General features: G+C 43.5%; 1 protein-coding gene across 1 annotated transcript in view; it reads right to left on the reverse strand.

Annotated features, from left to right (window-relative positions):
• The window catches only part of PIWIL4 (piwi like RNA-mediated gene silencing 4), a 46,734-nt gene that overhangs the window by 8,617 nt on the left and 24,630 nt on the right, over window positions 1-13,487 (reverse strand). The window contains exons 11-14 of the mRNA XM_034666149.1: window positions 11,566-11,677; window positions 8,795-8,979; window positions 6,136-6,208; window positions 2,094-2,294 (exon numbers count right to left, since the gene is read on the reverse strand). Coding sequence (XP_034522040.1) covers window positions 2,094-2,294; window positions 6,136-6,208; window positions 8,795-8,979; window positions 11,566-11,677 — 571 coding nt within the window. The remainder of the gene's footprint in view (window positions 1-2,093; window positions 2,295-6,135; window positions 6,209-8,794; window positions 8,980-11,565; window positions 11,678-13,487) is intronic.

Genomic DNA, 13,487 nt, shown 5'->3' on the forward strand with positions numbered 1-13,487 from the left:
GCCGGGATCACGCCCTGAGCCGAAGGCAGACGCTTAACCGCTGTGCCACCCAGGCGCCCCTGTCCTTTGTGTTTCTAACACCGCCAGCCGCCAGCTGCCCTGCGCGTGCTCCCGGAGCTCCCAGTCTCAGTCTGGATCCAGTGAGCGCACAGGAGTTTGTGAGAAGTCTGGTGGCACGTGCTCCCCGCTCACGGTCCCAGTCTGTTTTCTCTCGGGTGCCGTCTGCAAGTCCACCCGCTCCCCCGTGCAGGTGACTACCGCTTCCCGGCGCCCGAACACGGCGGCTCCCTCCCCCTTCTGTTTATCTTCCGACTAAGAGGCAGCCCACGGAATGGGAGAATATGTTTGCAAATGAAACTACAGATAAAAGACTGGTATCCAAGATCTACAAAGAACTTCTCAAACTCAATACACAAGAAACAAATCAAAAAATGGGCAGAAGATATGAACACTTTTCCGATGATGACATACAAATGGCTAACAGACACATGAAAAAATGTTCAAAATCATTAGCCATCAGGGAAATTCAAATCAAAACCACACTGAAATACCACCTTATACCAGTTAGAATGGCAAAAATCAACAAGGCAGGAAACAGCAATTGCTGGAGAGGATGTGGAGAAAGAGGATCCCTCCTACACTGTTGGTGGGAATGCAGGTTGGTGCAGCCACTCTGGAAAACAGTGTGGAGGTCCCTTAAAAAGTTAAAAATTGAGCTACCCTATGACCCAGCCATCGCACTACTGGGTGTTTACCCCAAAGATACAGACGTAGTAAANCAGAAGGGCCATATGCACCCCAATGTTCATAGCAGCATTATCCACAATAGCTAAATCATGGAAGGAACCGAGATGCTCTTCAACAGATGACTGGATTAAGAAGCTGTGGTCCATATATACAATGGAATATTACTCAGCTATCAGAAAGAACGAGTTCTCAACATTCGCTGCAACATGGACGGCACTGGAGGAGATAATGCTAAGTGAAATAAGTCAAGCAGAGAAACACAATTATCATATGATTTCTCTCATCTATGGAACATAAGAACTAGGAAGATCGGTAGGGGAAGAAAGGGATAAAGAAAGGGGGGTAATCAGAAGGGGGAGTGAAGCATGGGAGACTATGGAATCTGAGAAATAAAGTGAGGGCTTCAGAGGGGAGGGGGGTGGAGGAATGGGGATAGACTGGTGATGGGTAGTAAGGAGGGCACATATTGCATGGTGCACTGGGTGTTATACGCAACTAATGAATCATCAACCCTTGCAACAGAAACCAGGGATGTACTGTATGGTGACTAACATAATATAATAAAAAAAAATTAAAAAAAAAAAAAAAGAAACCAAAGAGACTTAAAGATGGAGGAATGGCCTGGCACAGACTTTGCTTCAGAGCCTCACTCTAGGGGCTACCATCCTTTGTGGAGATGGACAAGTGCCACTGGTGGCTTGAGAGGTTGCCGGCGAGTGGTCAGTCATTTATCCGGGCCTCAGCTGCAGGGATCTGAAGAGGAAGTCCATTCCCCATTCTTCAGATGCCTAGCGGACCCTCATCGCTCACTGGCTTTGCACCCCCTTTTGCATCCCTGCTTATGGAAATGTAAAGGAATGGACAACATTCCCTCACTTCCCATCACCCCCCTCCCCTCCTTCCACAGTGGCCAATAGTTCAGGAAAGAGAAGAGGACTTTCTCAGTTCCCACCACAGCTCAAGATCAGAGCTCTGCCAGCTGCCCGAGCCCTGCGGAGGCCCCTCCAGGGTGCAGAGCTCCTCTGAGGGCCAGCAGCTGCTGAAAGTTGATGAAAGAGAGCGCGGAGCACAGATTGCCCGTAGTAGCCGGGAGGCTCCAGATCGAGTCCCTCCAAGTCTCTGCCAACCCAGAGCCTCGGTCATGCAGGATTCTGTTAACAGCTCACCCGAAGCTCCCGGATGGTGTCCTGAGTCATGCCGGAACCCAGAGCCGACAGACAGACAACAGACCCAACAAACAAAACACTTCTGGGATCATGTGAAAATATCTACCACTTCGATTTCATTTTTAAACTAATAAAAGGAGTGATTGATTGCTAAAAGGGAAGGAGTGACAGCCTGCTCACAGGGATCTCGACGGCCCACAGTTCGCCTCCGAGTTTACAGGCCATCTGCATGGCGATCTTGGTGGCAATGCTCATCATCATTCCCTGCCTGGTCAAGGTCCGAGCGAGCACGCACTGGCTCGGCACCGGGAAGACGCAGCTCAGGTATTTTTTAATGCAATCGTAGTAGCTCTTCTGATTGGAAGGCAGGATGCACATTACCTAAGAGACAAAATAAGAAAAGGAAGAAAAAAGTCAATTTACTTATGCTTAGAAGCAGCTTTACAGAAACCGAGCAGCTTTATGCCTGGGTGGCTCGTTGGTGAAGCTCCCGACTCTTGATTTCGGCTCGGGTCATGATCTCAGGATTGTGGGATGGAGCCCCAAGTCAGGCTCCGTGCTGGGTGTGGAGCCTGCTTAAGATTCTCTCTCTCCCTCTTCCTCTGCCCTTCCCATCAACCTTTTCACGTGGGCAAGCTCTCTTTCTCTCTCTCCAAAAAACAAACAAACAAAAAAAATGAACACATGGATTCTCCAAATAATCTCTTGCCACTGAGTTCTGAAGAAGCAAATATTAACATGCCTGAAGTTGTCTTAAATGGCCCTTAACTGCTGACAATCAATGTCATTTGAAATGCCCTTTTACCAGCATCCCGCTCTGCAGTCCCATCCCAAAGCTACCCATCCCTGCCTCACATCTCTTCTGATTTGCTTCTGTTAGGCTCCCCAGATTCCCTCCTAACATAGCCCCTCTCCAGCCCCCTCCCTGCCCTTTGCTGTGGCTCTCCAGCTCTCGTCCCCACCGTCTCCTCCCCCAGCCTCACCCACACGGTCAGGTGGAGGACTAGCTTACACGGTGGCCTTTTCCCCACTAGGTACTAGACAACCAAAATAAAAGAAACAAACAACAATTTTTTGTTTGTTTACTGTGACTTAAGAGTAGGGATATTGGAGGGGGCATAAGGAGATAGAAGTTTCAGGTGGGTATTTTTAAATTCTGCCATCTCTGTCACTGCCCCTGTCTCTTATCTGGTGTTTCTCTCTGAAGGGCCTCTCCTGGCCTACCTGGATCTCCTTTCCATCTTGTATGCCTTACCTTCAAAACCGCCACATTATAGAAAAGATAGGCATTGTCATGATTCGCAAAGGACAAACAAAGTGATTTTTCACCTATAGATCTGTTCAAAATATCATATCAAGGGCTAAAATTATGTACACTTAATTATATAAAATAGGGAAATACATTTGTCAGCAAAATCCTCTTAGGAGTCTTCCTTCCTTCCATCCTATGAATTTGGGGCCAAGAAAGGTAGGTGACAGAACAAGGCAGTTGTCCAACGGGACTGGGGCCAAAAGAAGACAAGTGAGATTGGCTGTGTATGAGGGGATGGAAGTGTAGGCGATATGTGAATACCAGGAGCCATGTTTCCCCATCAGAGAAGGGAGGTACAAATATGGACGTGGGGACCACTTCCCTGTGCTGCAGGACTCGAACTGGAGGTGTGACCGCGTGTTGAACATACACATAGACACAAATGGTAATAACATAGATGTAAGTGTGTGTGTATATACAGTTGACCCTTGAACACCACAGGTTTAAACTGTGCAAGCCCATTTGTATGCAGATTTTTTATATAGTCCAGTACCGTAAACGTACCTTCTCTTCCTTACGATTTTAATAGCATTTTCTTTTCTCTAGCTTACTTTATTATAAGAATACAGTATATGTCATATATACAAAACAAAATATGTATTAATTGTGTTACAAGGCTTCCAGTCAACAGTAGGCTATAGGAATTAAATTTGGTGGGAGTTAAAAGTCATGCAGAGATTTTTGGCTGTGCAGGGGACTGTACCCCTAACCCCCACATTGTTCAAGGGTCAACTGTATATGAGTACATATATGTAGACGCATGCTACACATATTCCTAGCTTTGCCCATTGAAAAAGCCGGGGAGAAGTGACACCCCAGTAACAAATTAGCACGCCCAGTTGCCCAGATTTTGATTTCTAAATACTGGTCTCTATCCAAAGGCATCACAGCTCGTTGGAGAAATATCTAATTCCAGAACTGGGCAGCAAAACTTCAAGATTAACTTGGAATACCTTACTGTGCCAGACAGTAAGGAAGTGTCCCAGAAAAGATGGGGACATGTCAAAGAGACACAGAAGCCAACCTGAATGGGTCTCCCACTAACAAAATCAGTAACAACTGGGGCATCAAAATAAATAACAGTAGTAATAGACTATAAGCTGGTAAATAAAATAGGAAACCATGAATCCATAGTGATATAAATGAACAAAGAAATGGGGAGAAGAGGAAGCTTTCCCTTATAACACTACCTACTGAATGTAGAAGGAAATACAATGTTACATACTAAATGTATGAAATTAGAAGGCCACCATTTGGCAATCGCCATAGTAATAATGGGTTCAGATAAGAATTATCAATGGATTCTAAAACTAGTAGGTAAAAGTTTGATGAGAAACAGGATATTTACATAGTCTTAAAGTATCTCTCTGCAAAAAAACAAAAACATGTGATTAATTACAAAGAGAAGAGTAAACTCTTCTGTACAACAGAGAAACTTGACAGATACCACCTTAATTCATGGGGTACCTCCTGGTAGGACATATTAAGAAAACAGGATCATTGCTGTGATACTCCTACCAAAAGTGCATAACCTGAATTGAATTATAAGGAAACATCAGACAAACCCAAACAGAGGGACATTATATAAAATAACTGATCTATATTCTTCAAAATTGGAAGGTCATCAAAAATTATGGAACTGTTCCAGATTGAAGGAGGATCTAAAGAGACAGGATAACTAAGTGCAATGCATTGGATCCTTTTACTAGAGAGGACGTTTTTGAGGACAAATGGAGAAATATGAATGGAGTCTGCGGATTAGCTGGTCTTACTGTTTCCTGATTTTGATGGTTGTCCTATGGTTCTGCAGGAGAGTGACTTTGTAGAGAATATGCACTAAAGAATTAAAGGGCAATGGGGAGTCATATCTGTAACCTACTCTCAAAAGGTTCAGGAAAAAAGATGATTGATAGATGATAGATAGATAGATAGATAGATAGATAGATGATAGATAGATAAAAAAGGAAACGATAAGCAAATATGATAAAGTGTCAACAACTGGAGAATCTGGGTGACACGTGTATGGGAGTTCTTTGCACTATTCTTGCGATCTTTCTGCTAAGTTTTATTTTATTTTCAAGAAAAAAAGTGCTCTTAGGGTTAGAATTCCCTTTGTTCAATATATCATCCTTAAGTGCCTTTTTTTGTGTCTGACTAAAAGAGAGACACGGCTAAGCTGCTTTGCAGGAGATGCAGAGAGGCATGCTGGGAGTCCGGACACATGCGCTAGGGAGGTAAGACACTGTGGCCCAGTGAGGGGCTGGGCCTGGGAGAAGAGGAAGCATTTCCAAGAAATAGGAATGGCTGAGAGATTTTTAAGAACAAGGATGTCAGTTTTAACTTGCCTACAATGTTGGGGTGTGCTGTAACCATGCCTTGACCCCAAACCCTCCTCAAAGTCAGCTACACCTGCACACATGCGCGATGCTTTGGGAAATGAGGCAGCTGTAGGGGCTGACGCAGTGCAGGGGGAACGGCACTTGCAAAAGGAGGGGGGGGAATCCAGAGGAAGCAGCCACAGGTGGCATGGAAAAACCCAAACCCTCCAAGAACCCACTGAAACACTGGGAGACCCAGCATTTATGGGATACAATGGGAGTCACTTTATCTTAAATTTTAAATAAAAGGTGACCCCCTCCCAGCAAGTTAAAAATATGTAGACATCCAAGAGGATGAGATGGGAGTAAAAACAAGTATTTAACAATTTATATTAGAAATATGAAAAGGAAATAAAATATTGATTAAAATACTAAGATTAATACTTTTCTGGGTTCTTGGGGAAATGCTCAGCCATTTGCAAACATATCGTGGAAGAATATGTTCACATTCCTTCTTCCAAGGAAAGAAGATTGTTAGATACAAAGAAAAAACAAAAATTATACATCAACACGAAAATTATCCTATACTTACCAACTGAACGTGAGGATCCACATGTTTCTGTAGAACGCTGAGGAATGCAGCTGGATTTTCTTGTACTTTCATGCTACATAAAAAGATAAATTTTGAGGCTATATAATTCCCTTTTTAGTAACACATAATCATATAGAGTTAAAAATAATACAGATTTTTATAACCCCACTACAAGATACACCAAAACACTTAATAATCATTTTTATTAGCTTAAAAACAGTTTGGTGGTAAATGCAATTTCCTCAACTGTATATAATCCCTACAATTAATAATTCTGTTGTTCAAAATGAGGTTGAAAGTGAAATTTTGAAATCAGAAGTCTCAATAACCAAGCATCTGAAACTGGTTTGAGTTAAACTGGGATTAAGATTTCTCTACTACTGGGGCGCCTGGGTGGCACAGCGGTTAAGTGTCTGCCTTCGGCTCAGGGCGTGATCCCGGCGTTATGGGATTGAGCCCCACGTCAGGCTCCTCCGCTATGAGCCTGCTTCTTCCTCTCCCACTCCCCCTGCTTGTGTTCCCTCTCTCGCTGGCTGTCTCTATCTCTGTCAAATAAATAAATAAAATCTTAAAAAAAAAAAGATTTCTCTACTACTGAATCTCCATAAGAAATTTAAAAGTCTCAGAAATCATCAGATGAATGAGACCAGGCTATTCAGCTAATCTGAATGGTTCAGACTAAAAGATTTTTTTTCCCCTACGACGGCTTGTTTGGAGCCTGGAATATTTAGTTTGTATCAGTCTGCAAGTACTTATCTGATCTGTGCTTCCATTATGTTAGGGGCCAGACGCTATGAAATAATTCCCACACAGAAGACTTCATAGATAGGGTTTCTTTATGTAGAATCAGCTTCTGAGAGGGGTATACGATGGGACTGTCCTAATGCCCAGTGGCCTTTTAAAACTTGCCCAGCAGGTGGCAGGACCACTGTTCCCTGCCCACTGATTTTGAGCTTCAGGAATGTCCCGCAGCTCTGGTAAAACAGCTGAATGGTTCTGACTTTGCCAAATCAATGTCTTGCATGCAGACTCAGTAGCCATCTTGCTGTCCATTCTTTCCAAACTCATCAGGCAAATGTTTCAGATATAAATCCAACAGGTAAGGGGCACCTGCGTGGCTCAAACACCGGCTCTTGATTTCAACTCAGGTCATGATCTCCGGGTCATGAGATGGAGCCCCTCATTGGGCTCTGCGCTGAGCAAAGAGCCTGCTTAAGAGTCTCCCTCTCCCTCTCTCCACCTCTCCCTCCCCACTCTCTCACCCCTCCTTAAATAAATAAATAAATAAATAAATAAATAAATGTAGGTAAATGGATACTTCATGGGAAAGATAAAGGATGGAATGAAATATGGGCTTTCAAATAAAACAAGCTAAGAACAGAACGCAGCACCGGCTTGTGTGTGGAATTCACGTAAGAAGGAGCCTGTGCTGTCATCCCAGGGTCTGTGACTGGGCTTCTTTCATTCATCTTTCCCTGCTTTTTTAGCTCCTGGGTTAAGAGAAATGAGAGCAGGTGAAACTGAAACCAGGCGATTTGTTAACAGATGTGATAAGAGGAGCATTCTAAACTGCGGCGTCAAATGAGACTTTGGGGACATCTCTGGTTTTCAACAATGCTTGTACTGCTGATGTAATTAATTAGTAACCACGTGTTTAAAGAATAACTTCCCACCTTGCCAATTAGGACATTTGCCCCTCCACTATAACAGCAACAAAAAGAAGTATGCATCCCTCCTTTTTAAATCTATCAAGCTCAATAAAATAAGGCATGACCAATTTTATTGCTTTTCTAAAGCAAACAATACCCAATTTTGAGTGACTATGTAGGGACCCCTTACTAAACTGAAAGCAATTTACTTGTCTTTCTCATCCCCAGCAAATGGCAGAGCATCTAGTATAAAGTAGACACTCAATAAATGTACAAAGACTAAGTGTCCTTGGTTTCCTCAGAAAACTAAATATAATCTTATACTATAGGAACAGAATCAGAAAAGTTTATTTAAGATCTATTTTTACATTAAATTTTTTTAAAATCTTCTTTATTTAAAAGAAAGTGTTACTGGGGTGGAGGGGCAGAGGGAGAGGGAGACAAACTCAAGCAGGCTCCATGCCCAGTGCAGAGCCCAATGCGGGGCTTGATCTCACGACCCTGAGATCACGACCTGAACTGAAACCAAGAGTCAGACACTTAACCAACTGTACCACCCAGGCACCAGGCACCCCTCTTTTTATATTAAATTTTAAAGCATAAAATCTATCAAATAAGTCAGGAAATGCAACGTCTATATTTTTCAATATCCCTGTTTCCTGTTAAGTTTTATAAAGAGCTGCTATGAAAGAATTAAGGGAAAAAAGTTAATGGATTTATTAAGGATTTATGGCCCAAATAGTACTGAAAAGATCTTGAGGGTAATGAGAGTATTGCCTAAAGAACTGTGAAAACAGTTTTACAAAGACCAACATAAAATATATTTTAACTGTATAAAACTTCAGTCACTGCAAAAATCTATCTACTTATAACTATTTTCTTGGTGCTTTATATTAGGAAACTTTACGAAGACAAAGCTTTTGCAGCTACATCAGCCATCGTTTCCGATCTTCTAACCAAACCAAATTAATAGATGAAAACAGCTGGGATGATTTTCTGTGTATTCTCACATTTTGGGGTAGTCCACATTAAATCCCACGGCACTTCCAGCTCTTCTCAAGCAGTGCAGAAAGTCCTCGGTCACATTTTCATCTCTGTGGCTGCATACAATCAACCATTTAGTCAAAGACCGTGCACTTAAAATCTTGCAATTCCGCATGTCCTTGGACCACTCGGCAGCAGATGCAGGCTGACACTGGGAAAAATAATGGTCATGGAGGGGTTGAACACATGTATTCAGAGAGCAGTTAAACAAAGATTGTGCCAAGATGGTCCACATTTGTCATAAGAGAACTACTTAGTACAGTTCGCTATTCACAGACTTAAAACACTGATCCAGAACCGCACATCGGGACTGGATACATGGGCTTCCGGGAAGGGGAGGCATCCGAGCCTCACCGTGGGGCAGCCACTCCCTGGCTGTAGATGGCTGGGCAATCCCTTTACCTCGTGGGCCACTGCTGTGTGCAAAGATCTCTAGGTTCCCTTCCAGCTCTAAAATCGATGACCTTTAATACGAAAGCCTCAGGCAAGTGGGCTAACTCCGTCTCTGTAGGCATAAGCTATCGGAAAGAGAAAAGGCTGACTACTGATACTCCAGGACGTCCAACTACAACTCACAAATGCTGCAGGGCAGTGAAGAGCATACATTATGCCAGGAGTAGCTCTGTGTGGGGGCAAAGATGAGGCCAGGGCACAAGCTTCTTTCTCCCTCTTGGACGGTCCTTCCCCCAAGTGACCAGGAAAACTAAGCTCCCTGCACTAAAGGGGGAGACTTTAGATTGGTTACTAGCCTTCTGCTTATATCAACGGACCAGAATTGAATGGAAATGTCTTGGGAATAGTGAGCCGGGAAGAGCCACTGTTAGCATTGAAAATTCTAACTAATCCCCTGCTACTCAGCATGGCCTTCTACTGAGAGCTTGTTAGGAACGCAGAGCCCTGGGCCCCATCCCAGACCCACTGAATCGGAATCTACATGTTACCACGTTTCCAGTCACTGATCAGCACATGAACGTTTAAGAAGTATTATAATCCCCTTGTTTTACAGACTCCAAAGCTGAGGCTGAGAGACATTATGGAGTCACTTGGCGCCAGGGACAGATTGAGATTGGTCTTCCTGACGTTACGATCAGGAACACTATACTTTCCACCAAACTCTGAAATCCAACCACAGGCACACTCATAATGCCCTGCCATTAGGTGGCCCGGCAGGGACTCAGCTCCCGGAGGCAACCTTAACAAAAGAAGGAGAAAGTTTAGCCCTCCATCAACGGAGTCACAGCTCATTCTTTCCATTACCACCAGTATGAGGAGAGCCAAGGCCCTCTCACCTACACTCCTACATGTTATGGGCTGGCGGAAGACCCAGGACAACTGCCCAAGACACTCTGAGGCCTGTGAACCTTTAGTCTACTCAGTTCCTAGAACCCAATTCAGAAAAGCAAGCATTGGTCCAGAAGCCCATGACACTGCCAACTCTCGGGGGACATCACCACCTCTAGGGGGTGGGTTCTCCCATTTTAGTGCCCCTTCTCCTAAGGAGGCCTGTTTCCATGCTAAAGAAATGCAACAAAAAAGCTCTGAGAAATATGATTTTGTTTACAGAGATGATGAGACAGATCACATTAAATACTTAAATCCTGCTTCATATGTGGAACCGAAACAGAGCTTCTCTTTACTGACTCCTGACCAAAATCTTAATGGGGGCCTACTTTTTGGTACTTTACAAACTTTGGTTCTGTCTTGTTTTTAAAAGTAGTTTTTCCTCAGCTTCTCCAGTGAAGGTTTTGGTAACTTGCAGAGATTACAGAAAGGAAATGATGAAAAATTCCCATGCGACCAGCACGAAACTTCGGTTGCTCAGTTACATTCGTTTAGACATCTCAGCTTATTATAACAGAGAAAGATAAGAAGAGGGACTTTAGGGGTGCCGGGGTGGCAAAGCGGTTAAGCGTCTGCCTTTGGCTCAGGGCGTGATCCCGGCGTTATGGGATCGAGCCCCACATCAGGCTCCTCCCTATGAGCCTGCTTCTTCCTCTCCCGCTCCCCCTGCTTGTGTTCCCTCTCTTGCTGGCTCTCTATCTCTGTCAAATAAATAAATAAAATCTTTAAAAAAAAAAAAGAGAAGAGGGACTTTAAAAATGAAGTATGTAATTGGCTTTAAAAATGGCATAAACAGAGGGGAAAGTAGAAAGAAAATGCACCATTTTTGCATAAAATAGGCTAATTTCTTCAAGTGAAGCCTTAAAGAAAGGTGTCTCTTCAGGTTTCAGAATGCCTCTCCCTCTCTTCCTAACTGCTGGGGCTGGGCATGGGCTCTGGGCACTTTCCTTCATGTTCATGCCAACCGAGCAGCATTTTACTTTGAGGGAAAAGAAAGAACCCTGGTATCAGGAAACGTAGTCTATTGGAATTAACTCTCACCAGTTAAAACACTTTCTCAAGTACTATGGATTTTGGCGGGGGGGGGGGACACAGGGTACTACAACACCTAATAATAGGTGGGCATGTTTTAATTGTCATAGCTTGAAATACCATTTTTCTAATGTGTCTTTAAATGAGAAACCAAACCACACTGACCTGAATCATGTCCAGTGGGTACTGCCGATTTCTCACGAGTACGCTCAGATTGTAAAGGGAGACAGAGGGGACCCCAAGGTTTAGGACAAAGGGAGCACATGGACATGGAGAAACCAAATGACTATTACTAGTCCACGAGCCACTCTTGCAGATGATCAAACTTACACATATTCAAGCAAATACTTTTAAATGCACTTACTACATGGTCTTGCATTAATATTTTTTCTGAAGGCAAAACCCTCCCAGTCAGAGACATCTGGCATCCAAAATGCAGCCCCCAAGTCTCCAGCTCAAAACGAGCATCCTTGTTTCTGTTGATAGAGTTGAGTTTGAAATCATTAGCTATTTTCTAAAGACTTTTAATCATTAGAGAGAGAATTATAACTTACTGAATTATTCAGAGGCTAATTAATTTTTTTAGGATTCCTGACTTCTATTTCTACTCACCACTTTGCCCCCTGCTCGAACGAATGATGGAACAACTGAACTCTTTTGGGACACGCAGAGATGGAGAAGGTTTCCAGTGTGGCATCCTGGTCAGCAAAATGGGCCTGCGACCCAGACAGACCGGGGTTTAACTCCTATTGCTGACATTTCATAATATGGGACCTCGAGCAAGACTCAATCTTCTAAAGCTACAGATTCCTTTTTGGCAAAATGTAGGGATAATAAGCCTAGTGACTTCAGAGGGTTGGTGTAAAGATTAAGCTGACATGGAAAGTGCTACCACAGAGCCTGGCATATGCTATGGGCTCAATAAATGTGAGACATTTTCCCGGATAATAAACGTGTTAATAGAGAGACATTATGGAGGCTCTATGTGGAGATGTCTTCTGGGAGTATCTGAATTAGTTGGCTTAGGAGTGGATGAAAGATGACAAAGGAAGGGGACATACGGACGTGGGCCTCAGGAGGTTGACAGGCTAGACGGCAGGAGCAAGATCATGAGAAGAACAGTAGTATCAGCAATAATCACTGTTTTATGTTGGTGTGGTACTGTAAGTTTATAGCTTAGTAAACCTTAATCATAGTTGGCGCGTAACCTCATTGGACTAGGATATATGGTCATCTCTAGTAAGCTCTAAGTCCCTTCAGGGGAGCACGCATGTCGACTTTGCCTCCTGGCCTCCGTTACGGTAGCCGACTCCCGGGGAGCCAGGCACTCACTAGAGAGACCAAGGAGACTCGTGTTTACCTCGTAAAGCTTCCCTCTCTCATTAGGGGAGCTCAAACCTCTCTACACAGACTCTTTGCAACAGCTCATTATTTCCACCTAGTAATGCTATGTCTGGTCTCGTCACACGGAATACTTTGAATTAATTATTTTGCTTCAGATACTATCTGCTCAAGATGAGATGGGTGAAGTGATCAGCAGTCAGGAAACTGGGTTGAAGTTAATGGGATTCCTGAGAGGCGGCCAGGAAAGGTGTCAGGAAGAGTCATGCACAGTCCGGGATAAGGGGAGAGAAACGGAAACGTCTCGAGTAGGCGTAAGTCTGGGGGATGTCCAGGATAAATGGCATAAAACTGTAGCCATAAAATGGAAAACTATGAGACCACAAGCATAACAGAGACGCACATTTACCATATGGAAATGTTCAAGAAAAAGCAAGTTTCCAACCATGATGTACAGTACTATGCCATTTTCCTAAAAAGAACATGATTATATGCATTTGAAAATATCTGAGACAATATACACCATTCAATTATGATTCATTCATGCATGAAACAAATATTTACTGAGGGTACATACACACACATTCCTTCTGTTTATGTAAGTTTCCAAATGTGTCCTCCAAATTTATCTTTAAAGAAAAAAGACCATGCTACCATGTTGTCCAACAGAAATATAAAGCAACTTACATATGTAATTTTTAAATTTTCTAACAGCTGCATTAAAAAATGCAGCTCTTCATTCAAATGTTTACCCAAAACCTCCGTGTATGAAACAGAGGAGAGGAGGGTCAGCTCGTTGAGGCCAGATGGGACTTCGGCCAGCGTGGGCTCCAACCACCTCCCCGCCATCTGTAGTCTCGAGGCCTGTGGACCACACAACCCAAAAGGACCTTGCTCTGAGTCAATTGTACAGAGACATTCCAAGGAACGAAAGGTTTTCTAGAC

Source organism: Ailuropoda melanoleuca, chromosome 8 (genome assembly GCF_002007445.2).
Source record: "Ailuropoda melanoleuca isolate Jingjing chromosome 8, ASM200744v2, whole genome shotgun sequence".
Taxonomy (NCBI): domain Eukaryota; kingdom Metazoa; phylum Chordata; class Mammalia; order Carnivora; family Ursidae; genus Ailuropoda; species Ailuropoda melanoleuca.